Source organism: Amblyomma maculatum, chromosome 8 (assembly GCF_055883805.1).
Source record: "Amblyomma maculatum isolate TAMU_Amacu chromosome 8, ASM5588380v1, whole genome shotgun sequence".
In the NCBI taxonomy this organism is placed as follows: domain Eukaryota; kingdom Metazoa; phylum Arthropoda; class Arachnida; order Ixodida; family Ixodidae; genus Amblyomma; species Amblyomma maculatum.
This window is the reverse complement of record NC_139351.1, coordinates 122,784,585-122,809,089: the sequence shown is the minus strand read 5'-3', so window position 1 is coordinate 122,809,089 and position 24,505 is coordinate 122,784,585. Positions and strand designations below refer to the sequence as shown.

General features: G+C 47.7%; 2 protein-coding genes across 11 annotated transcripts in view; one reads left to right on the top strand and one right to left on the bottom strand.

Annotated features, from left to right (window-relative positions):
• The window catches only part of Cln3 (CLN3 lysosomal/endosomal transmembrane protein, battenin), a 119,376-nt gene that overhangs the window by 23,815 nt on the left and 71,056 nt on the right, over window positions 1–24,505 (top strand). The gene's annotated exons all lie outside the window — the stretch shown is intronic.
• LOC146182425 (putative peptidoglycan muropeptide transporter SLC46) overlaps window positions 1–24,505 on the bottom strand; it is a 48,401-nt gene that overhangs the window by 21,434 nt on the left and 2,462 nt on the right. The window contains exon 1 of one of the 9 annotated variants that reach the window (XM_084577508.1): window positions 24,393–24,503. The exons of 3 other annotated variants lie outside the window; for them this stretch is intronic. In XM_084577508.1, coding sequence (XP_084433634.1) covers window positions 24,393–24,404 — 12 coding nt within the window. In that variant the 5' untranslated portion in view covers window positions 24,405–24,503. 5 more of the 9 variants (XM_084577509.1, XM_084577515.1, XM_084577510.1 and 2 more) reach the window with 5 other exon arrangements.

Here is a 24,505-nt window from a genome sequence, read left to right as displayed (position 1 = left end):
ATGCACTAATCGTTCGTCGTGAAGACAAAATCCTGTAACTACTCCCTTTTTACTCTGTTTCGGTTCAGAGTATCGATGGCACGGCCAAGGATGGCATTATCATGCTCTATTGTAGACCAAACGGCGTGGAAGCCAAAGACTGGGCGGGGCTCAATATGAATCGTTCCTTCACTCTGCAAGCGCTGTTAATTGTTGTTTGGTAGCACTGCACTATATCAACTCGCCTGGCGTGCTATAGCATCGAACAAGCACGTAGCTCCGGATATGGGCACCTTCCGCTTGCTCGCCAGTGAGTGGTATTACGGGCTAGCAGTCTTCATCATGTTATTGTCTTGTTCGCGCAGATGGTTGCGGGAGAAAAAAAGAAGACTAGCTAAGAACTTAAAGCCGCGCACACTATTTAAAAGGGACAGAGTGGGGCGATACTCGCGTACGCATGCACCCTAATGGCGCCCCCGGGCGCATATGCGCTCTCGGCTATCCAAAACAAGGTTGTACGCTCTTCTCTCGGCGCAGACAAGGTGCTTCTTACAGGTTCAAGGTAAGGAGATACAAACGACCTGCTTATATCACATGCGCAAGTTTAACTGTTTGCGAGCCAAAAGCAGCACCTCCCATTTGGGCATGAGATGTCAAACACTCGAAATCGGCTGTCTCGTTCGCTCTTGGAGAAACACTTAAACGGAAGTATTCATATACCACATTGTAGCCAGTGGAACATTTAGGTACAAGCGCAGTCCGCTGGAATAACAAACTTGAATGTGAAATCGACTGCAGGCGCCCGCAGCCACTGGAACTGATCATCGATGTAGAACTGAGAGTCGCAGTCATTCACAGTCACTGAAATCGATAGTCTTTCGTGCTGCCTTCAACACGTGTAACCACAATCCACCCTCCTTTTCTTCACGTTGGCTACAACTCTTCACCCTTCCTTCCAGTTTATATCATATCATTTTGCCGAATAGTTGCCAAATGTTTTCGAGGCAAGAGTATCACAATGAACCCGCTTTGCACAATACGGTGCTCGCGCACTAAGTCCGGCATATAAAGCTAAAACATTGCGCAAAGCAATGCCGCAAGTGTGATGCTTTGTGACGGCGACATATGAAAGGCCACAGCTTCCACAGCGCGACGCCATTAAACAAGAGCGCCTGCGTTACGTCAGCAAACACATAGGCACTACATGTGACCACGCCTCCGTGTCACCCGGAAAGCTAGGGGGCAAAATACTTGCCGCGTCCTTTTTTTAATCGGCTTGCATGATCGCTTCATAACTGCAGCTTGTTGTTTACATATCATATTCTTGACTGAGCATAGCCCATACAGACGAAGACGGCGTCGGAGATCGAAAGTACCGCCATACATTCGCACTTATATTAAATGCACCTTTTGGGAATCAATAAACAGGACTGAAAAATACGACATTGATAGTGGACACGGCGAGAATGCATTATTTAAAAACTAGCGTATGTCGTACTTCTTGCGTTGAAATAGAGCCAAACAAGGGTTGAGCGGAAGCCTCAGCTTGCAAGCCAAGTTAGGAGGAAGGGACTTTTCTTCGTCTGGGTCTCAGGCAGCTCCTCGACCTTTGTCCTGTTGTCTCCTACCATGCAGCCATCTCCTTCCCCTCGTTCTACCCCGGTTCTTTAGCAGAAGTGTTCTTAATTGAATGTTGGCTATTGCAAATACCTTTTAACTCTCATTACGCATTAGCGAGGTTCAACCAGGGAATAAGTTCGGACAATACGTCTTACAATCGAGAGGCCAGAACAGACACTGACTGGGTGTGTTACTGGAAGAGCTATTTTATTAAGCGCTACGGACAATAATATCCTCCTGCAAGGCTCGGCACCGTTAAAATGGTGGATGAGACGCTGAACATTTTCGCGGTGTGCAAAGGTAGAGAGGTATAACACAGGCGCTGATGTACTGCGCGTGAAGAAGGCAAAATACCTGCCAAAATAACTGGAACAAAAGAGAATAAAAGAACTATATGCATTGCTAGACAGTTTTATATCTATGCAGCGCTTGCGAATGATGAGAAAAAATACCGCGCATCATATCTCGCCAAAATTTAAGCGCTAATATCGAATTATTGCTACCGAAAAAAAAATTTGGGGAAAAAAATTCTAACCTAGGAAAATAAGTGCTGAGTGGCCTCATTTCTTCCCGAATTTCAACTCGAGAAGCAGGTATTTAAGCCTAGAATTCAGCAACAAATAAAGGACCAGAAAATAATGACACTAAATATACAACAGAAGTAAGCAGGGAAGAATAAGAAGAAAGCAGTTATAATCCAATATTGCAATCCGATAATGTGTTCAAAAGGAAAGAGAATTTGCGGAACTTGATCAAAAAAAAAAAAATATTGGAAATTAAGGAGTGGTGTCCCAAATAGTGAAGGGACACTAGGCTGGGTCAAAGACTTAACAGAGCTGTACGAAAGTGAGAATATAGAAGCCCCTTAACCTACCAATACAGCGAGCCGATCGACCACCTACTAGATGAACGTGAGCAGCGCGCAAGGTTCCTCGCCGTGAAGCACTCTCGAACGAACTGAGCTCGAGAGAGGGGCGAGTCAACTCACCGCGACGGAGTCCTTGTTCAGAGCTGGAGCATCCCACTGTGGTTCCCCACTCAGCATAATCCGTTAAGGCCGAAAGGCTGAGCCCGGAAAATAGCCCCGGGGGGGAGGGGGAAAATGGGCGAGAAGAAATCGGCCCCTCGAGTTTTACAATTCTCGTAGATGAAAAGCCCTTCGCCTAAGCTGGAACGGCGGTCGTTAACAGCTGCCGAATGCCATAAAGGAATATAGATGCGGCATATAGAAACGACGCCAGAAAACTAATCGCTGGCTCTTGGGGAGACGTTGGAGAGGGAGAGAGAAGATAGCGGCGGCTAACAAAGGTCCCTGCTTTGCGGAGGAAAAAAGCAACGTCGCCGATAACTTCATGTGGACAGTGGGGGCGCGAGGCGCACGGTTTAGTCGGCGACAGTGAGAGAACAGTGTGACAACGTGACGTCCTCGTGTGCGCACGTTACCGCCTCCTGTGACGTCATCATTAGATTGAATGAGGGAGCACAGTAGCAGAGGCAAGTTTATCTCGTAAGCGGAATCGCCGTCAACGAGCACGCGAAGACTACAGCGCAGCCAGATTCGACAAGCTTGCTACGCGCCACCGTCCGTCCACAAAATGACTGTGTGATTCCCAGTACTGACTAAAGCAACTAAAATCCCTTGATAATTTGGAAGTAGGGAAAACCTGTAAACTCTGTCGCAGCGCCGCGAACTGCTCTCATCGGCGCTTTTCTAACTGTGATTGGCTTCGAGGGCCCGGGAAAAGTTCGCTTTGCTTGTATTCTCGTTTTTCTTCGCCGCCATTCGCTGGCCAGCCAACGTTACCAGGACCGACTTCCCAAGCATTGCTTCCAGTTCGCGCGCTAATTTAATGCCGCGTTGTGCCGGGTGCATTTCACTGCCGGCGTGAAAAGCTTTCTCGCGATGTCCCGCCAAAAAAAAAGGATATTAGCTGTAGAATAAGTAAATAAATAACATCAGCATTAAGCACTTCACCCCGAAGAAGTATACCGTCCTCTGAGAGGCACTGTGCATTTCTTCTCGGCGACTGCGTATACTTGCAACTGTTCGGAGCGCATCACAAAGCTGACAATCTCGCTGATCATTGTGCGTCTTTCGTTCGTTATCATTTTCATTTAGCGATTCCGCTCAGAGTGCTATAATAGCTACTGCTGATAGGTGCAATGTGCCCACAACAGCCGCTTTAATTTTCGGTCTGACTTTTCAGACGTCACGCTTGCAACTAAGGAGTGTAGTAATGCATCAATGAGCTCATGTCGCAGAAACAGAACTGTACAGAACTTGTCCGCAGAAAGTGTCTATCCGCACCCCAAAAATTTGGCCCTTTGGAACCTCGAAATTTTACCTCGTCCGAATTTGATCAATATTTGTACCCGACCAATTTGAGCATGGCGAGTTCAGTGATGACCTCCAAATTTAAAAGCCCCCCCCCCCCCCCCCCCCCCCCCAAAATAAAACGGCCAGTTCTTCACACGAAGTGTGACTTCGCCCAAATTTCACCAAAACTGGCGTCTAACCTAATTTGAGCATGGCCAACACAGTGGTGACTTCCAAATTTAGGACGCCCACCTCCAAAATGTGGTCCTTGAACTTCGTCTGAATTAGACCAAAACAGGTGTCCAATCTAATTTGACTACGGCCGACTCAGTGGTGCCTTCCCAAATTCGGGTGGGCCACGTCCGAAATATGGCTAGCTACCGGACGTCCTGTCCCTTTTCGTATCGTAATTCAGCAGTCTGCCGTGCTGCCAACAGCTCTGCTGTGCTCAGAAAAAATAATGCCGTTTCGTCTAGGGATAATTTTGAATTATTTTGTACGTGCGCACGCTACCACAGATATCAAACCAAGGTCTGTAAGCTTACCACCGTTTGTCACTAAAAGAGCTGAAAGTGCTCTGAATAGCGATCCTTTTGGGTGCGAGAGCACTACTCCGTGCGAAGTCTGAAACCCGATCTGTGGTGAATTTTCTGCCCGGCTCGGAAATCCGACTAAGTCCAATCAAGACAAACCAAGTGTACTCATATAGGTAGCCAAGGCTGGGCCATGGGTCCATTTTCAAACTAACTGACCATTTGACCACATGACATTTGGTTTTTCAAATAGCTTTGTCACGGCCATTGGAGATTTCCATTGCAGAATAGAAAGCAAACCTCTTTTCGCCAAGTGCGGGACTTACAGGGGAAAAAAAAATTGTTGAAGGCACTTAGATCCTTAAGGCGACAGCCTCGAAAGCCTTTCTTGCGACTCTGCACTCATTTGCCCCTTTCACTCATGTGCTTCTTTCTTTCTCTCTTTTTCCTGTATTGCTCCTTAATTTTTTATTTTTCGCACGTTTTCTGCACAATTTTGACGTGTTTTGCACATTTCTACATTCGTGGATGTTTTGACGTCTTCCCTTTATATCGACGACATTGGATATTTTGACGACTAATTGACGTTTTGGCTCTAATTAATTACTCCACATCAACGAAATTTTGCACACAAACATATTTTTTCACCCTTTACCTCGTACAACCATTCTTTTATTCATCGATCAATTATTTTTCAACAATGACGACATGACAGCCTCCGCGGACGTACATACCCTGTCCACACTCATGAGCATATCAAGGCTTTCGCCTTACTAAAGCATGAAATCGTTACGGGCTTAGTGGCGCCTCCTTGTTATCAGCTGCATAATCATGGTTTTAATTAATTACTCCACACCAGTGAAACTTTGCACACAGACGTTGTTTTTTTTTTTCCACCATATACCTAATACAACCATTCCTTTCATCATAAATCGCAAAGCGATCGCGTTCCTCAAGACGCTTCCTACTACTCTTTTCATTAGATTCCCTTGAACCCACGGACAGAGAATGGGTAAGCATGCCAGGTTTCGGCGATGGCCTACCTAAACTTGGAAGTGCCAAATTCAATTAGGTCAAATTTCGGCGGTTTGAAGGAACAAATTTTAGTGTTGCCCGCCTAAATTTGGAGTCTCAAGACACCAGCCCTACAAAAGACAAGGCAACACAAGACCAGGAAGGCTCGTGGTGTTCCTTTCTGTTCTTATGTCCTTCTCTGTTGTTATACTACAGTGCCTTGAAGCTATGAACTAACAAGCCCAAAAAGCCACCCTAATAAATTTGGAGGAAACCACAGAATTAACATTACTCAAATTATTTTGGACGCCAATCTTTTTCAAATTCGGACAAGGTGAAAATTAGGGGGTTCAGAGGACCAAATATGGGGGGTGGCCCACCTAAATTTGGCAGTGGCAGCTAATTTCGCCATACTAAAAAACAAATAAGTTGCACACAAATGTTGGTCAAATTCGGACGAATTGAAAGTTCGGAGGTCCAAAGGGCCAAATTTTGGACAGCGGACAATTTTTCAGGATGATTGGGAATTCGGTGTTCGTATGTTAACTCTTGGCTTTGGCTCGAGGTCACCTCAAGGTCGCCGACAACGGGAGCCAAAGACATTTCATACTTAATAGAAAAAAAAAATTGATATTCATTCTCAAGCAGCCGTGAAATTTCGTAACTATGCAACCATCGCACTTATGAAACTCCACTCGTGAACAAATTCATAAACAGTACTTCCGCGAAAATGTAGCTCTAGGTGAAATCTGCATTTAACAGAGCCTCGGTACGCTAAAGAAATAATAATAATAAGGAAGGTTCAAATATAATAAAGTCAGACTGGGCATAAAAGATAAAAAAAAAATTGCCTACCCAGCACCGTCAAGAGAACAAGAGGCATAAACCAATACAAAATAAAAGATGGGCAAAAAAAGAATTTTTCATTGCAGAAAAGATGGTTTGGTTTGGTTTGTATGGTTTAACGTCCCAAAGCCATTCAGGCTGTGAGAGACGCCGCAGTGGAAGACTTCAGAAATTTCGAACACCTGGGGTTCTTTAACGTGCACTGACATCGCACAGCACACGGGCGCCTTGCTTTTCGCCTCCATCGAAAAGCGGCCACCAAGGCCGGGATTTGATCCCGCATTCATGGCAACAGTAGTCGAGCGCCGTAACCACTGCGCCACCCCGGCGGGGCCATTGCAGAAAAGAAAAACAAAAAAATAACTGAAAAAAGGGGCAGAAAAAAAAAGTGTGTATGTGCGTGGGGGGGGGGGGGGGGGGTGTAGTGCACATCAAAGCTGTGGAGGTGTTTGTAGACAGCGATAAAATTTCCTTTCATTTTATCGGCAGGCGAGGATATTCGGCGAGGAGAACGACGCAGTGAGCAGAGTATATATCGCTACTTTCAAATTTTTGAGATTTTAGTACTGATAACCGATTGTGCATTCAAGTCGATTTTGTTTCTGCGTGCACATCGAAATTCTGGAATGGATACTTGCTAAGAAAGCTGCCTGATATGCAAATTCACGAGGCACGTGATACGGAACCGGTTTTGACGTTGTTTGGAAGGTGGAAAAATTAAACAGCCTATAATGATGAGATGTCATTGCAATGTATGCAAACGCAACGGAAGCAAACAAAAAAGTATCTAAACACGGTTCCTATTAGTATAGATGCCAGGAGAACTTGCATAATACAAGTCATACTTTGAACAATTCTACATCGATAAGAAATGAAGGCGCGCGCACACACACACACACACACACGCACACACGCACGCACAAACACAGAGAGAGAGAGAGAGAAACCGCTGGTGGAGGTGTTCGAAGTGCGAAAGTTTACTTAAATAAACTTGGCACAGCTGTGATGCAGGACAGTACATAATAATACATAATAATACATAATAATAGCTGCAGGTAAAATAGAGAACCAACGCCTCATTTATTTAAGCAAATGAGGAGTTGAGGATGTCTTTCGCTCTGCCTTATCGGTCGATCATGCGATGATATCGACCGCTGCGTCCAGATAGTTGGCCAGTAAAAGGAGAACTGAAGTCAATTACGGAGCGACCCGACTAACGTGAAGTATCAAAAACAGCTTCGTGAATGCTGGCCATAGCTGTATGCGCGGCGGAAATATGCAGCGGGCGTCACAGCTAAATGAAAATAGTATTTTTTTTCTCGACCACCCGGTGTGCACTGACAGCGCACAGCACGCAGGCGCTTTGCGTTCCGCCTTATCGAAACGCGAGTGTTAAGTCCTTTTCACTCAACAACTGATATGAAAACTACACGTGGTGAGAGATAATCACAGGCCCAGCTCTCTAAAGCTGTAGGAGCATACGAATGTTTTGCCTGCCACAGTGGTTATCGCTATCATTCATGTGACCGGTGTGCGAGCCGTTTAGGGTCGTTCTTGTGCGCGAAGTGCTTTAATTCACGCGCGTAATTCCGGGTCTTAACAGTCAGCAAACTGTGGAACAGGGTAATGTACTACAGTCTTTCTCAAAAGTATAGAGCCCAGGAGGTATGCTTCTGAGCCACTTTGTGCGGCTCGTAATACATGTCCAGTGTTCCCAGACTCTTGACGGTAAGATATTTTGTCCTACCCTTTCCAATGGGAATGACCTCCACTAATGGTAAATCAGCAACACTACATGGATCAACCCCCCTGCTCAACACTTGTGACAAAGGCTGTACTTACATTACAGGCGCCCACAGACAACACGGGCGACGGAAAACGTGGCTTGGACCGCCGCTAGCGCCGCAAAACTATAGTCATATGGTCTCTTGTCACGTTTACGGTTACTGACAATAAATAGCTCGTCTATATAGCTCACTTTTTCTGCTTCGACTGTTCCCGATCGGTGTGTAGACAGCGCGCTCGTCACTTAGACGTTTCTTTGCGTTTTGCTGAAGGATTAGGCACTGCACGCCCGAGCAACGCGTTGCAGTTTTCTTAGCTCTGGAACTTGAAGTTACGCTATAAGCTTCCGCACCTTGCGCGCCTCGCCAGTACCGTCCGAATGCTGTGAACCTAACAAAACAAATCTTATGACTTGTGGCGTGCGCTTCCAAGTTAATTCCACAGGAAGCCACAAGTATTGTGTCGTTTGTGGAACAAAGGCAAAAGCGAGTTGTAGTATCCTATAAGGTTTGATAACAAATACAAATGCAGCATGGAATTATGTTCCATACATCCTGCGGGGCGCGCGAGCAGCGGAAGTGTACCGCGCAGTTTCAATAGTTTCAGGTTTCCGCAGTAAGAAAACTTCAACACGTTGCTCGGGCGTGCGAGGGCGCATGCGCGAACAAAACACGGGAAAAAAAAAAAAAAGCCTAAGCGCGCTGTCAACACGGCGCTTCCGCCCGGCCGAAAAAGCAGTCAAAACGAGCTACGCGTCAGCTATCGTCAGCCGGCGTAAATGTACAGAGAGTACCATCTGGCATCCGACGGATATCTCTTTGCAGTGCTGGCGGTAGTCCAAGCCGCGCTTTTCGCCATTCGTGCTAAGTCTGTAGGCGGCTGTACATGTACTTAATACCTGAAAAACATGTACGGGCCGAACTACTACTAGATAAATTACATAGCATGGACCGTATCTTGAAGAAGGTTCTTTTTCTCATGCGTTAACTTTGTTTCCTATCATTGGCAGTTCAGAATTTGACGTCATAATGAACGTTCAAGGCCTCCGACCGCTTGATAGAATGCTGAAAACTACTACACAAGCCAGTGTCCTTTGACTTCCCCTTATATATATATATATATATATATATATATATATATATATGTGTGTGTGTGTGTGTGTGTGTGTGTGTGTGTGTGTGTGTGTGTGTGTGTGTGTGTGTGTGTGTGTGTGTGTGTGTGTGTGTGTGTGTGTGTGTGTGTGTGTGTGTGTGTGTGTGTGTGTGTGTGTGTGTGTGTGTGTGTGTGTGTGTGTGTGTGTGTGTGTGTGTGTGTGTGTGTGTGTGTGTGTGTGTGTGTGTGTGTGTGTGTGTGTGTGTGTGTGTGTGTGTGTGTGTGTGTGTGTGTGTGTGTGTGTGTGTGTGTGTGTGTGTGTGTGTGTGTGTGTGTGTGTGTGTGTGTGTGTGTGTGTGTGTGTGTGTGTGTGTGTGTGTGTGTGTGTGTGTGTGTGTGTGTGTGTGTGTGTGTGTGTGTGTCGTGACGCTGGGGCTAAGTCGACCCGGCCTTCACTTGGTAGCGTGCAGAGACTCCGGGTTGATGAACGATTGAATCTTCGAAGTTGGTAAAATATATACAAGCAGGTTTAATGGCACTTTGAGAAAACGTATTTACATGAAAAAAAGGGTATATCAGCAAAATGGCAAGCGTTAAGAGTTCATAGCGAGAAGCGTCTGGATGAGCCGTTTACCCAGGGCTCAGAGCGTCATTTCGTGCTCTGCAACGTCCTTAAAACCCCCTATGTCCAGCCCCTCTCTGAAGATGCTGACCAACCAGTTCCAGGGCACGCCCCTCAGATATCGGCATCCAATCGAACACATCACTGCACTGATGGTCTGATGCACTGACTGGTCCGGTATTGTTTCGTTGGGCGTGGTCACTTGGTGGTGGGTAGAGCTTGGGAACGGCGAGGAGGTACATTTCTCATCATCATCATCATCAGCCTGATTATACCCACTGCAGGGCGAAGGCCTCTCCCATATTTCTCCACTTAACCCGGTTCTGTGCTAGCTGCATCCACTTGACCCCTGCGAACTTCTTAATCTCATCCGCCCACCTAACTTTCTGCCGCCCCCTGCTCCGCTTTCCTTCCCTTGGAATCCAGTTTGTTACCCTCAGCGACCATCGGTTATCCTCTCTTCGCACTACATGTCCTGCCCATGTCCATTTCTTCTTAATTTCCACTAGAATGTCGGTAACTTGAGTTATTTCTCTGACCCACTCTGCACGCTTTCTATCTCTTAATGTTACCCCTACCATTTTTCGTTCCATAGCCCTCTGGGTTGTCCTCAACTTAAGTAGAACTCTCTTGGTTAGCCTCCACGTTTCAGCCCCATAGGTGAGTACAGGCAAGATGCAACTGTTGTATACTTTCCTCTTGAGCGATACCGGTACATTTCTATTCTTCAGCAAAGATCCGATATGGTGGTTCCGGCAAGTGGATTTCCTTCTCAGAAACCCAAGTGCACGTGCGCGCCACATACTGCTCCCAGCATTGTCCCTTTCCGACAATTGCAAATCTTTCCTGCATTCCCGAGAAATCCTCTAATGGCCGTAATCACCTTGCTCCTTTCTTGTCCTGTACGTCAGCGGACGTGTCACTCTGTCGTCTCCTTTGGACAGTAGGCATTCCTCACTGGACAATAGCGCTTCTCGACGGGAAGGGTGAACAATTGAACGAAAGCACTTCCAGCTATTTCTCACAGGGCGACGTTTCTTTGTATTTTTCTTAATGTTCCCTTGACAGGGCCAATTTGGCATTTGCAGGGTCTCGACAAAGCAAAGCAGGCTCACACAAAAAGATTCATGGAAACAGGCTCACTTAGAGCCCTTGCACCAACAGCACATATCCACAACACATATCCATGCCCACAGGCGAACAATAGTGCGCGCAAGTGCGGACCATGCACGGTCATAACAGTGAGAAACAATTTTCTTCCTTTCAAAGACAGCTGCATAAAGCACGCATCGCAATACAGGCACATTCAAAAGCGGTCTACTACATTTTTCGCATAGCCCGAGTCGCGTTGGGACACTAAACCCCATAAAACATGCAAAACTAAACCAACACTGAAAGCCGCCAAGAGCCGCAATTAGAAGCTGCGCTAGCAAATACGCCTCTTTTACAGCTTCGATTATCGAAAAGGGGAGAAAGGGAGATTCGTCTCGAAACTCCACGCGCTGACAACTCTCCTCTCTTGCTTCCAGATTTCCAGAGAGAGAGAGAGAGAGAGAGAGAGAGAGATAGATGACCTTTATTTTCGTCTCTCTGAGGAGCTCTGCAACCGACCACATTCGTCAGAAGCTAAATGTCAGTGGGTAAAGTTGTCATGTTTGTTTTGACACTTGCCATCACGAACGGAAAATTGCAAATAGTAGATATGGTAGGATTTTGTTTTATATGTAGAATATATCGGCGCTGACAGTCGTGACTTGACACGTGCAGTGACCTCTTTCCGCTAGTCGGAATTCGCTTGCCTAACCTTCGTTATAACACCGAACCGTTTATAGAATTGCGTTCACTTTTTCCTTTTGCAATGTCCCGTTAAGTGCATGACAGGTAGGCAAGCCTCTGTTCATCTGCTGGATGGTTGCCACTTGCCACGTGCCGTGATCGCTTTGCGCAAGTAAGCATTCGCTTGTCTCCCCTTCTTCAACCGACACGTTTATTATTTGCGTTTACTTTTTCATTTTGCAATGTCCCGTTAAGTGCATGACAGGTAGGCAAGCCTCTGTCCATCTGCTGGATGGTTGCCACTTGCCACGTGCCGTGATCGCCTTGCGCAAGTAAGCATTCGCTTGCTCTAACCTTCTTCAACCGACACGTTCATTTATTTGCGCTTACTTTTTCATTCTGCATTGTCCCGTTAAGTGCACGACAAGTCGGCAAGCCTCTGTCCGTCTCCGTCAAGGAACGTGTGCTGGATGGTGGACATGAGCGCCCACAACCCTGAAGAAGTCGAACCCTTGAGCACAAAGAGGTCCTTCACTTATATCGTCTCTCGATCTTCGCCGCTGATAATTTTCCTCGGATTGCGTGCTACAAAGTGGACGCACGAGCACATGCAGATTGCGCCGTCGATACGGTCGAGAGGCTGGTTCGACCTCTCAGGATACCACATATGCAAAGAGTACCGTGCATACTCACTGTATGAACGGATATAGCTACAGAAACCCGGACTTCCAGGGTTGCTTGCGGAAAAATACCACGAAACAGAAAGAGGCCGAGCCAATGATAGGCAGAAAAACAAGGGCAGGGAGGTTAAATAGAATTAGAAAGTTGAAAACGCCGAGGAGCGGGAATTTCGTGCAAAAGCAAAATCAACTTCGTTGAGGGAGAAGGGCTTGTCGAGATCTGGTTGAGAGGCGCCTGTGTAAACTCGATAGGTCGGCAGGAAAGGTGGGGGAATGTAGTGATTCGAAATAGTTGAGCGGGGCCTTGCAGGAATGGAAATTTATCAATAGTGGGGCGGTGTGAGTTTGGGGACCGCGAAGGGAACGGAGGAAATGTACTAGGTGGATTCTTGGTGAAGGGTATAGAAGAAGCAGGGTGGACACCAGGACCGCCTCTGACTACCTTTAATATATTCGACTGTTCCCTAGCTATCAATGTGCCAACATGGCGCTCTGTCTCTATCTCGCGCTTCTTCTTCTTCTCCCTCGTTATAATGGCACATACCAACAGTGGGGGATTGGCCAGAATTCGTTGTAGGTGACATAACATAATTGATAATGTCGATTTATCTTTCGCTCTCTCTTCCAGTCCCTCTTCTTCCTTCTCATCGTTCTTATTGCAGATCCCTACGCGAATCCGCAACAATGCCGTTGATGTGGTTACAAGCTTTAACCTAATTAGATTATTCAAGGATCGTGCAGTAGTGTGTTATGTGAGAGCGGAGTCGGTTTAGTGCTTTGTTGAGTTGGAAGTTGTGTGGCTGTTTACTGATTGTTCTCGGAAGTCGCTTGCGACACTTCCACAGATGTAGGTCAGGAGTGGGAGCAGACAGCCCATGGCGCCAAACGAAGGGATTGGAAAAGGAATTTAATATGATGAAGATTGCAGTGAGGTGGAAGCGCGAATTTTAATGTTTCCCAGTTTGTGAGCTGTCGGGCACTTTTTCGATTGCGGGGAGAGAGCTGGAGAGATATGATGGTGATCGCTGAGGAGCTGTGTGTTCATGTCGTGTCAGCTGATGTATGTGGAGCCAAAGAAGTGATGCTGCGCAGTGTATCTGTGCACTGTGCAGGATGCGGTCAGGGCGTAATGTAGTCGGAAAGCCCCAACTGACCTGTGGGGTACTAAAATCTCCTGCCAGTACCAACTCGTGGGGGGAGGTAGTGATGCAGTTAAAGAGAAAAGAGATTTCAAAAGGCGGTATTCGGTAGGTCTATTGTAGTGATTAAGGAAGCACATAGGCCGTAGCTTTGGTGAGGGGTAAAAAAAGAAAGCAACGAGATAGGGTTGTGGCAGGTCAGGACTTTGATATGTTCGAACTTCATGTCTATACGGATGAAGGAAGAAACGTGCAGTTTTGTAGCGTGGGGGTGTGCAGGGCACAATACACTGGAATGCTGTGAATGTGGCGTATTTCTTGAAATAGAAGGAAAAAAGCTTAAAAAAGGAGAGCGAGAATAAGCCATACAGATGTGTTTGTTTTGAGGCTGCGACAATTTTAATGCACAATTTGGAGCACCGTTGTGTTAGCCACATGGCGCTAGAGGGCCTTGGTCGCCAGGGTGAGGTGTGTACGTTTAAAAGATTGGGAGGTGGCTTGCAGTGAGGTGCGAGTGCTGAGGTGGATGGTATTTTTGAGGGAAGCAGCACTGTTGGTGAGCTCTTCGATGCGGGAGACGAGGAGGGGGGGGGGGGACTTGTTGGTCGATTTGGTTTAGTTGTTTTAGAGGAGAGAGGACGGTTTTTCAGGTCCGCGTATTGTTTAAAAACTTTAGCGAAGAATGGCTGAAGTGCTGTGGGTAGGAGAGTTCCTGGAGTACCTGATCATGAGAACGTGTCTGGTATAGTTGCTGTCAGCTGATGTTTGACCGGGAGCTAGCTTTCGTGGGGAGCCTTTGGGCTGACTGCGGAGGTGGACTGAGACGGGATGGGTGTGTTGGACCCCTGATTTGTGCGTGAGGTAGGCCGAGAGTAGAAGGGTGGCAGAGCGCATGAACGATGCGGTCGGTGGTGTAAATGGCAGCTGAGGAGACGTTTGAGGAGGCATCTGGGGAGACTGGTTCTTTCTCATGTAAACGTGGCAGGTAGAAATGTTTATGTATGTGGAGATGGGGGGACTGACTTCGCATGTAGGACAGGGCTATCCGGACCCGTAGGTGATGAGAATGTTGGTTCGATTCAGCATTCCGTAGTTTGATGCGCTACTCATAGGCAGCTTTGGCGCGGGCTTGGTCTTGTTGGCGCTAGATGAGACAGGCAGGGTATAAAGGAGGATGGTCTGCCTTACAGCGTAGGCACCATGGGGAGCAGGGATCGGTGTCGTCAGCTGATTGGAGTTGAGTGGAGCAAATGCTCCAGCGGAGATACGATTCAATGCAGGTATATGTCCGGTGCCCATATACTATAGGAATTGAGCGCACTTGTATGCCTTGGGATGATGTGGGCGCCAACGAAACGCGGCGAAATTAGACTGTGTTTACTGAGCCCTCGAATGTTATCCAGACAGACTTCGTGGTGCCCACCATGCGGGTATAAGATTTACTGGAAGAGTAACTCTCGAGCTCCTGCATTAGAGCACCTGTGGGGAGGCTAGCGTGGACACCGTGTATGGCACGGCTGCAGGAGTTGATACAATGTGTGGGAATACCATACAATCACCCTTCATATCTTCAATATGGAGGGTGATAAGATTAATAGAGTTAGGCGTGTAGCAATCACCTGGGACGAAGTCTTGATTATAGCAAGTCTTTGTTGGAGCCGGAGATGAGGGGAAATGTCTGAGGAGGCGTCGGCAGTAAACTGGGCCGCGGCGGAAAAGGCGTTGAGCGAAGCGCGTAGGGCTTGACATAGGCGCAGATGTGGCGGCGTGAAGTTTTGCCGGAATGAAGGGCATACCGTTAACGGGGCGTATATACACGCGGCGGGTGTTATCCGTCCTTCGGCAAGGGGGAAGTATGCGGGTTCGGGGGAGGCGCCTTCGATTTTTATATCCGAGACAGCGGCGGGTGACGCGCAATGGGAAGCATGGCGGCGATGTTTCTATGAGTAGGCAGGGGCTGGAGCGCGACTGGTGCCGAGAAGTACTGCTACTGCGAGGCGACAAGCTAGGAGGGTGGTGGCCGCTTCAGATTTTCGAAGAGTCGCTGCCACGCAACAAGGAGCGACACCGGGTTGACCTTGGTGTCAATTTGAGGCGATGAAATGATGCCGAAGGTTGAAAGATTTTGGGCTGTTAGTGGCGCAAAACAGGGATGCGTGCGGATTTTATCGGAGACCGATGCGGGCCTCTCATCTTGGGTGACCTCTCCAACACATTGAAAGCATAAACTTCGTGAGGTTGATTGCTGTAGCAGCCAACGAGAGAGAGAAGGGTGCGCAATATCTATTTTTACAGTTCCGTGATAACCTAGAAATCAGGCTGTACTGGAACCCGCTGTCTTCAAAGCACAACTGCCTCATGTCGAAGCAAAGTGGGTTGGGTGCTCCGAAGAGAGCATCCACGTGCTCGTGTGTTCACCTATATACTGTGTCACCGGTGAATACCGGAAATCTCTGGGGTTCGAACACTTCACTTCCCAGATTCGAGGCGGACACTGCGAGAAGATATGCCCGAGTTCCATCAATGCTTCGCTAGACGTTTTAAGGCTCCTCGCTAGGTGCTCAAAACGACTCGGATGACAGGGCACATAAGTACCCGCCAGCACGGATTCTAAGAATACACGGTTTCGAAAAAATAAATAAAGCTGCATGGCATCCTAGCACATTTCGTTTCCGAGGGAGTGTCCGATCGTCAATCAGTTCAGCTTAGCGCAAAAATACGGCTAAAGAAAAACTAGCTAAACTATGGCTCTCTCAGTTTGCGTAGCCCCCCCCCCCCCCCCCTCCTCCTCTTCCACTTTCGTTTTCTTATCGTATCTTTCCCTACCCTGGCCAGAACGCTTGGCCGCCAAGCCAAGTGAAGAAAAGTAAGAGCCACAAACTTACGACTTCGCGTGGGCAGTAACTCGTTTTCATATACGCAAAGCTAGTACTGCAAAGCAACTGAACCTAGAGCTGAAAGGGAATGCTCACTATGTTTGATCAAGAAGCAGCTACAGTATTTACTCGATTCTAAGTAACCTCGTTCTGTTAACGATCGCAATTCCCAAAGTGAGAGGGGTGCTTAGATTCGAAAAATAAAAAATACCCCTCTCCCCCAATTTTTTTGCGCCGATAGCTTGACGAGGCAGGCGCGAGAACCAATTTATGTGGCAAACAAACTTTGCAAGCATCTTCCGCAAACGCGGTTGCAGTGCGCTTGAAGTTCAAACAGTGTGTGGCAGGCCTCTTCTCAGTCATTCTGATTTCCGTTACGGATGCCACACAACTCATACCTAATAAAGCAACGCGGGCCCGCAATGCTTGTGAAACCTGCCGAGATCCGCTGAACGGCCGCCGTTTCCAGGTGCACGTGACAACTCGTTGATAGAGTAATCTGTGTTGCTTTCCATCAGTTTTTGCCGTCCCGCACAGCCGGCTGTCATATAGGGAAAGCAGCAAAACAAGAAGCGGCGACAGCGCAGCTTACGCCGCACCACATCGGGTCTCCAAAGTAGAGGTGGTGGTGGTGAAAGGCATTTGAGCAAGCGCGCTGGTAGCCTTGTCTACACGCTGTTTCTCTCAAAAAAGACTGTGCTTAATTTGCATGCATTTTTTTTTTTTTTTGGTCTTCAAAATTGGGGCGGAGGGGGGGGGGGGGGCGATTAAAATCACAAAAGTAAAGTATATCCACATGCTGCTCAGGCCCCGTGTACATTATGATGCACATCTGCCGTTTCTACATTAGAAAAAAAAAAGAAAAAAAACTCGTCGGTTCCGCAGCTTCACTACTACTGGATATCTGACAGTACTCACTGCATGCTCTTCCATGGAGTCAGCCCTTGAAGAACAGCGCAGCAATAGGTGCGCTCTGAGCAGTCCTTCAAATTGATTGTCTATAGTTTAAATTAGCTTCCTAAAGAAGTAATCTTGATGGTGATGAGGCTTAAGCCGGCACATTTCCTCTTATTTTACAACATTAGAGCTCCTGCTACAAACCACGAGGAAGTTTCTCCAAGTCGGCTTTTCGATTGATGTAACAAGAATGTCGGAAAGCGCGGCTTGGACTGCCGCCAGCGTCGAGAAGCGATAGTCATCAGGTGCGAGATATGATCTTTGTACCTTTACGGCGGCTCACGATAGCCGCGGCGTGGATCGCTTTGATTGCTTTTACGATTGTGACCGATAGCCGTGCGTAGACAATGCGCTCATTACGCGGGCGTTTCCCCGCGTTTTGCTATCGGATGCGGCTTTGCACTTCCGGAACACGCTTTGCCGTTTTCTTAGCTAAGCTGCCGCAGCTTGTGCGCCTCGCTGCAGTTTCCAAATGCTGTGGATCCAACAAAATAAATGTTTTGGCCAGTGTCGTGCGCTTCCAACTGAATTCCACAGGAAATCACACGTATGATGTCTTAATCAAGGAAGGAAAAAACAAGCACCATGGGCAAAAGTGAACTAGAGCAGCCGATAAGGTTTGATAAACATTAAAAAGAAGCTGAACACTGCAGAGATCTGCATTGTCGAAATGCGAACGCATGTGCGTTCTTTAGTAGCTCCCAGAGTGTTATGGCTCAGCACTTTTGAGTCATGCCTAAACACTAGTCATCGTCATGACTTTGACTTACACAAGCCATGGACTTATAGTTATGCTCATTGTGATCTGACCGGCCTTGTAACACTCATTCATTATTACAGCGCAAGGACGGTTGTATTATCTTGTAACACATTGTGATCTGACTGACACATAAGTGACTACGACTCATGACTAAACCATAATGACTCACATGACTAGACATGACATTACATTTAATACCACATTTGCTTCCATATGGTTTGTTTCCACGTTTTGCGGAGCAAACAGGCAGTTTTATAAGGTTTTTTTGTCGTGTGAAATTATGTCCCGTACTTCCCGCAAGGTGCGCGAGCCGCGGCAGCTTATCGCGCGATTTCGGGTTCCCAGAAGGGCTATACTAACACTTGCGAGTCGCGGAGGGCGCGCTACCGGCTGTCGCGTTCGACCAGGGAATTGCTCAGCTCCACCTCTTGCACAAGCGATCCGCGAGTCGCTTTCCTGAATTGACCTCGTTCAGATCGAGCCCTGTCGATCCTGAACAAGCAACGAGAAGCCGGATGTAAAACTAACCGTTCAGTTAAAGTGCGTCGTTGATTGGTTACCGGTTTTCGCCCAGCAGTCGCGAGGATGAAAAATCGAGCAGCGCTCGACGACCTCCGGCTGTCGCTTTTCGACCAATACACCCAATTGCGGCGGTCTCACAACTTCGGCGAATCGCAAGTGTGAACGGGCCTTGAGAAAGCTGCAGCCCGAGCGTGCGAGCCGCATAGGTGAGCAAAACGCAGGGAAACGCCTACGTGACGAGAGCGCTATACGCTGTGATCGAGCACAGTCTCAAAAGCGGTCAAAGTTAGCTGCGCACCAGCTATCGTTAGCCGCCGTAATTATGCATTCAAGGCACGCATTCCGCCATTCGTCTTAAGTCTGTGGGCGGCTGTACGTGAAGCCTGATCTTTAATATCGCCTCCTTTCATAAAACAGCAAGAATACTAATGGCAGCATACGTAAAGCGAACGACTGAACGTCCACGCCGTTGGGTCACGACGTTGGGGCTGGGCGACTTAGCCCGGCCGCTCTGTCCGGATGCCTCGAGCCAGGCATTGACGATAGGCAGGGTGAGCGCGAAAGTTGATGGCTTGGTGGCGCGCTACACATGCGGGTAATGGAGATGGTTTCAGCATAGAGGACACGCATCAGCTTTGCGCATACCACATGAACCTAGCCGAAAACGACGCATTGAACACCGTTGTACAGTAGCGGAAACATGGTGTGAAAGACATGAATTTCCGAAACAACCGACACAGAACGACGGAAGGCAGCGGAAGAAATGCGGCATGCTCCAAAGGCTTAACCGGGTGTGTCATGCGCGAAAGTTAGATGAGAAGCGAACAGTCGCGGAGCAAGTTTTCAGGATATAAGGAGACAGCTGTCCGAAAATGGAATGTAAAGTGGAAAGTGTTTGTACTTTACCAAGCAGCTGGAGGAAACGATCCAGTGTGTTCCGTTGGTGTGTTCTGCGTACTGCGTCGCCTCCGTGCTATCACGTGTGCAACATTCAGGACCTCGGAACGCACTGCGTAAGCGCTTTCCGGGTTTCGGTTATAGTTTATGCTAAAGCTGCCAGCGAGCGGAATTATCTATTTTGTTTGTGACGCCCGAGGTGGCCAGATTCTTGTACGCAGGAATGCAGACGGTTGCGACTACATTTACTGTGTGCGAGGTTGCGGCAGGTGGCTTTTCGTGCCTTATCTCTAAATTCCGTAATCGTTAAACTCGGCGCCGCTGAAAGCGGTGGCCATGCTAGCTGTTCTCGGATGACCGCCGACCATGCTATCCCGCAGAGTTCGTTAGTTTGCTCGTAAGTTGACCATGGCGTTATCAATATCAAGTGACAAAAATGAGGACAATAGAAACAGCTAAACTTTCAAATGCCTGAGACGAATGGCTTGGGTCGTTCGTTATTAGGTAATATGGTGTATTTAACGCCTATAAACCGAGCTCGAAACCGGTGATATATGTCACTACTTACATCTGGCTAACCTAGCGACAGCGACAAAGCGAAGGGGAGTGCCAGTCAATGTGAGCTTTCAGTCAAAAGGTCTCGACTGCGACGTATACCGCTTTATCATCAATGTGCAGTCCTCGATTTGAAAAGAACCGCCGTTTTCTCGGTGTAGACGAAATTGCATGAAGCGATGCATGCTGGGTAATCCGCCATGATGATGTCGCTGGCAGCAGACGGCAGACAGCGCAGCCATGCTTAACTGAGCAAGTGCCTTGTCGTTTACGACGGTCCACCGAGCAAATATTCGGCTTTTCGTGCGCTGCCCTTACGTGCGTGCAATTGTCGGCAGATATCTGAGGAACGGGCGCGTCGACTCTGCCGGAAAAATCGGGCGCGCTATGAAGAAATCCAAAGCAGTACGACGCGGACCTGTTCAAGCTACGCGAGAAAGACTGACTGCATTATGCATTTAGACCTTGCCGCCCGTCGACATCGCCGACATTCATGATATCTACAGGGTCTTGAATATTTGGGGGCTAGGATTTAAAAAATTCCTATGCAAAATCTACTACACCATTCGAGCTGAAATAACGTTCACAAAGTAGCAAAATATCGTCTACGTTATCTGATAAGTGATTCAACATCCGTACTTGCCTAGATTTTCCGAAATCGAGAAAAAACTGCTTTCGGCGGCGTGCACAATTTTCGCAGAAGAGAGTCGAAAAGCTATTTTAACATGATGCGTCATCTGTCGAGCAGTGAGACAAGCTCCATCCCGGCCGTTGGTGCGCTTGCCTCGCTGCCCGACAGATGACGCACCATGTTAAAATAGCTTTTGGACTCTCTTCTGCGAAAATTGTGCACGCCGCCGAGAGCAGTTTTTTCTCGATTTCGGAAAATCTAGGCAAGTACCGATGTTGAATCACTTATCAGATAACGTAGATGATATTTTGCTACTTTGTGAACGTTATTTCAGCTCGAATTTTGTAGTAGATTTTGCATAGGAATGTTTTAAATCCCAGCCCCCAAATATTCAAAGCCCTGTAGTTCTGGCAAGTGGTTTGATATTAACCCGATCGGCGTCGATCTCACGTGTGTTGGCCCGTGCGAGCCATTCGCGCCGGCGTCGCTAGAGGAATCCCTTGCCTTCTCGCTCGCGTGCAGAAATATTTTTGGAGTCGTGAAGAACTCGCAGTCGGCCTGTCCGATCACGCCAGCATCGTCTGCGCGCACTACGCGACCATGTAGACGAGGTGGCAGTGCCGTGCTGCGTCGTCTACTGTCAACGACAACATCATGGCGGATTACCCAGCAAGCATCACTTCATGCAAGCTCCCTATAGAATCCCAGTGAAGCGTTTGAAGCTCGCAGTAAAGGATGTTTTGATGTCATTGTTCATCGAGAGCATATCACGAAGAGACCATTGTTGAGACTTCTTCGAACAGTGACGGACTACGAAAACACCGCGGTAGCTGTAATTAAACGCGCCGAAAACGCCAAGCCCACCATTTAAAGTGGCTAAATTTGGTTCTTAGAGCACTTTATTGGAACCTATTCCAAGTTCGCATTAACGAGGTTACTAAGTCAGCAGCTGGGCTATTTGCAGTCGTGCCGCGTTAGCGCGAATGAGCGGCGGTAAAACAGAGCTGCACCATGTTGCGACCATTGCGGCCATATTTAGTCTACGTTACGCGCGACGGCACCGCGAATAAAAAGAATCATACATATATATTCGAAAGTTAAGTCTCTTGGCGTATTTTATTATGTTCGCATTGGGGGAGGGGGGTCTTTTCGGTTAGGTGAGGATGTAGAGTTTGCCACGTGATGAAGGCAACGGACCGACAATGTCGATGTGGACATGGTCAAATCGCGAGTCAGGTGACAGGAAGGGTTGCAGTGGTGACTTGGTGTGCCGCGTAGTCTTTGCACGTTGGCAGCGCTGACACTCACGAGCCCAACGGCACACGTCAGCGTTGATGCCGGTTCGAACGACCACCGAATCAAACAGAAGACTCAATAGACTGTAACGAGATCGAAGTACGGTTAGTTTTCTTCAGTAATCGATTTCGTACCGATATACTGTGGTCATGATTGTGCCGAGGACGGTAGTCCTGCCAACATGTGTTCGCCCCAGTACAGTCGCCAGCACGTCTGTTTAGAGCGCTCGAACACGGATCTAGCTGTCATACAAAGTGATATTTTAGATAAGCGGACCGGTTCTAGGGACAATGATGGCGCTAAAACGAAGGCACGTAGGCATACTAGCTGTTTGCACTGTACTACTTACAGAGCAGTCCAGCCAATATTTATCTTTCCTCCGCAGCGCAGCGCTCTAGACAGCCGTGCTGTCGGTTGTTGGAATCGTACTTTGGCGCATCAGTGGCATGAATTCATAAAAAAAAAAAAAGAAAAAAAAAATTATTCTTCTGCCGCAAATTTGTCTCTACAGACGTGAGAAAACCTGAGAGAGGTCATGGAAACGGTAACAGAGCTGCAAGTGGGCGCTATCTGACGGCGTGTACATATTGTGAGTTAGAATATTTTTGCGGGCGAGTTGGTTCATTGCAAATCAAAATGTAAACTGCGCGAAAAAAACGGGACAATAGGCGAAGGAACGTGTTGTCTTGTGTTCCTTCGCCTATTGTCCCGTTTTTTCACGCAGTTTACATTTTGATTTACATATTGTGAGGTATACGCAGAGCGCGAAGGTTTAGTTTTTCGTCTCCGCATTTCCATCGATGTGCCCTTTTCCAAAGAAAACTCATCAACTGCCGCTAACTTTTTCCGTGATGGCTAGCAGATTGGATAATCGAGTTAGCACGCGCGAGCCATTTCATTGATCCGTGAGGAAAATAATTGTTTCCACGAATTCCGCTCCATAATTAACTTAGATTTCTCTCCACAACACGGTCACGTTGGAACTACCGCCGTCAGAAGAAAGACGCGCGTTGCTTAGGCCAGCATCGATACGTGAAGTTGTACCCAGGCAACGATCTGCAGCAGAAACTGACTGACAAAATAGCCCGCCGTGCTGTAGTTCGCTCGCCCAGACTACCTGTTACCTGCTAAACTCGAACAAACCGAGCCTTTGCTCAGTACTGAAGAAGGTAGACGAACTAGTGAATGGCTTGCAAACGGTGCTCTAAGCAAACTGTGACAGCCACGATAAACCACAAAGAGAAACAAACCGAACACACCTTTTGTGTCCATCACCTCCCCTCCTCGTATAGGTGTAATCACTCTAGGCGGTGCATTAGTCCTAACACAATTTAAGAACGAAGAGGCAAGTGCATTGGCATCGCTCCCAATGTAGTCGCACCTAACGCGGCACTAACGCCGAAGCCAGCAGCATGCCTAACGAACACTGAATGAATGCAAAAGAAAGCGCTAAGTTACTGCGCCGCTGAACACGCATAAAATAACAGGCCGTCATTGAAATGCGAGTTCTTTATCTCTGCATGAGAAGCACGTACACGGCCGGAAAATTAACTTCACTGTCGACTTTGACTGCGGGGCTTGACTTCAGTAAATGTTGTTGCTATGGTAGAGTTTTAACCTGGTGCACAACCGTTTCTTTATCGTGACGTTGAGGGATATAAATGGAAAGTAGGATTTAGTAAACGCTGATTTCAAGTTAAAGCTGTCAAGAGGAACGCATGCTCAAGCGTTCGTCGCTAGCAAAGCCTGTATTTCATGTCAAACACTGTAATCAGGCAGCTGGGAATTATTTCACACATGTATCGGTCGCGGCAACCCCGTTTCGCCGAAAATGAAATGCGAAAACTCGCGCGCTTAAAGCGTTTTTTTTTTTCTTTTTTTTTTTTTTTTTTCTTATGGCCATGTAGTCAGAACTTATCTGAAGTTCTTCATGACGGCGTGAGCTGCAACAAGCGGACTCCCAAGCACCACCCCCACAACTGTCGGCCGCACCAGCGACTAACTTTCAGAATTTCATCAAACTGACCTGTCACAATTCAGCTGGAGCACTGGAGTTTCTCCGGGACGCCGGTTGGCTGCGCGTCTAGCTGACAGTAAAACACGGGCCCCAGTCTACAGAATAATTCCAGTAATCGTCGCACATACAGAAAAGCCAAGTGAGACACTTGCGTAAAGCATGAACCCTGCCCACAGCGTCACGCGCCTTTGTGTTGTTGCGATACGCTTCCCACTCTTTCTTTAAATAAACGTGCGCGTCTGGTTGCGTCTGGCCACGTCAGGTTGCAAAGAACTGCCTCCATACGTATACGCACTGATTGGCAAGCACGGCACTGGGAAAATGACCGCCCTTCAACCGTTATGGCAATCTCACCTCGGACATCACGCAAAACCTGGCCGCTGAAGCACACTTATCCTCGTGGCCTTTTAACTCGAATGACCGGACAGCGAATATTTCGTTTTCTCGAGCGTACGCGGAGCGACTAATTTGATATCACCTTGTGATTCATCTCCTTTCTTGTGTTGAGTCAAGCGCGTCAATCTTGAACGCGCCTCTGTCACGCTTCCGTCTGAGAAACAAGCAAGCGTCACCCTTTTGTAGCGCCGCAGG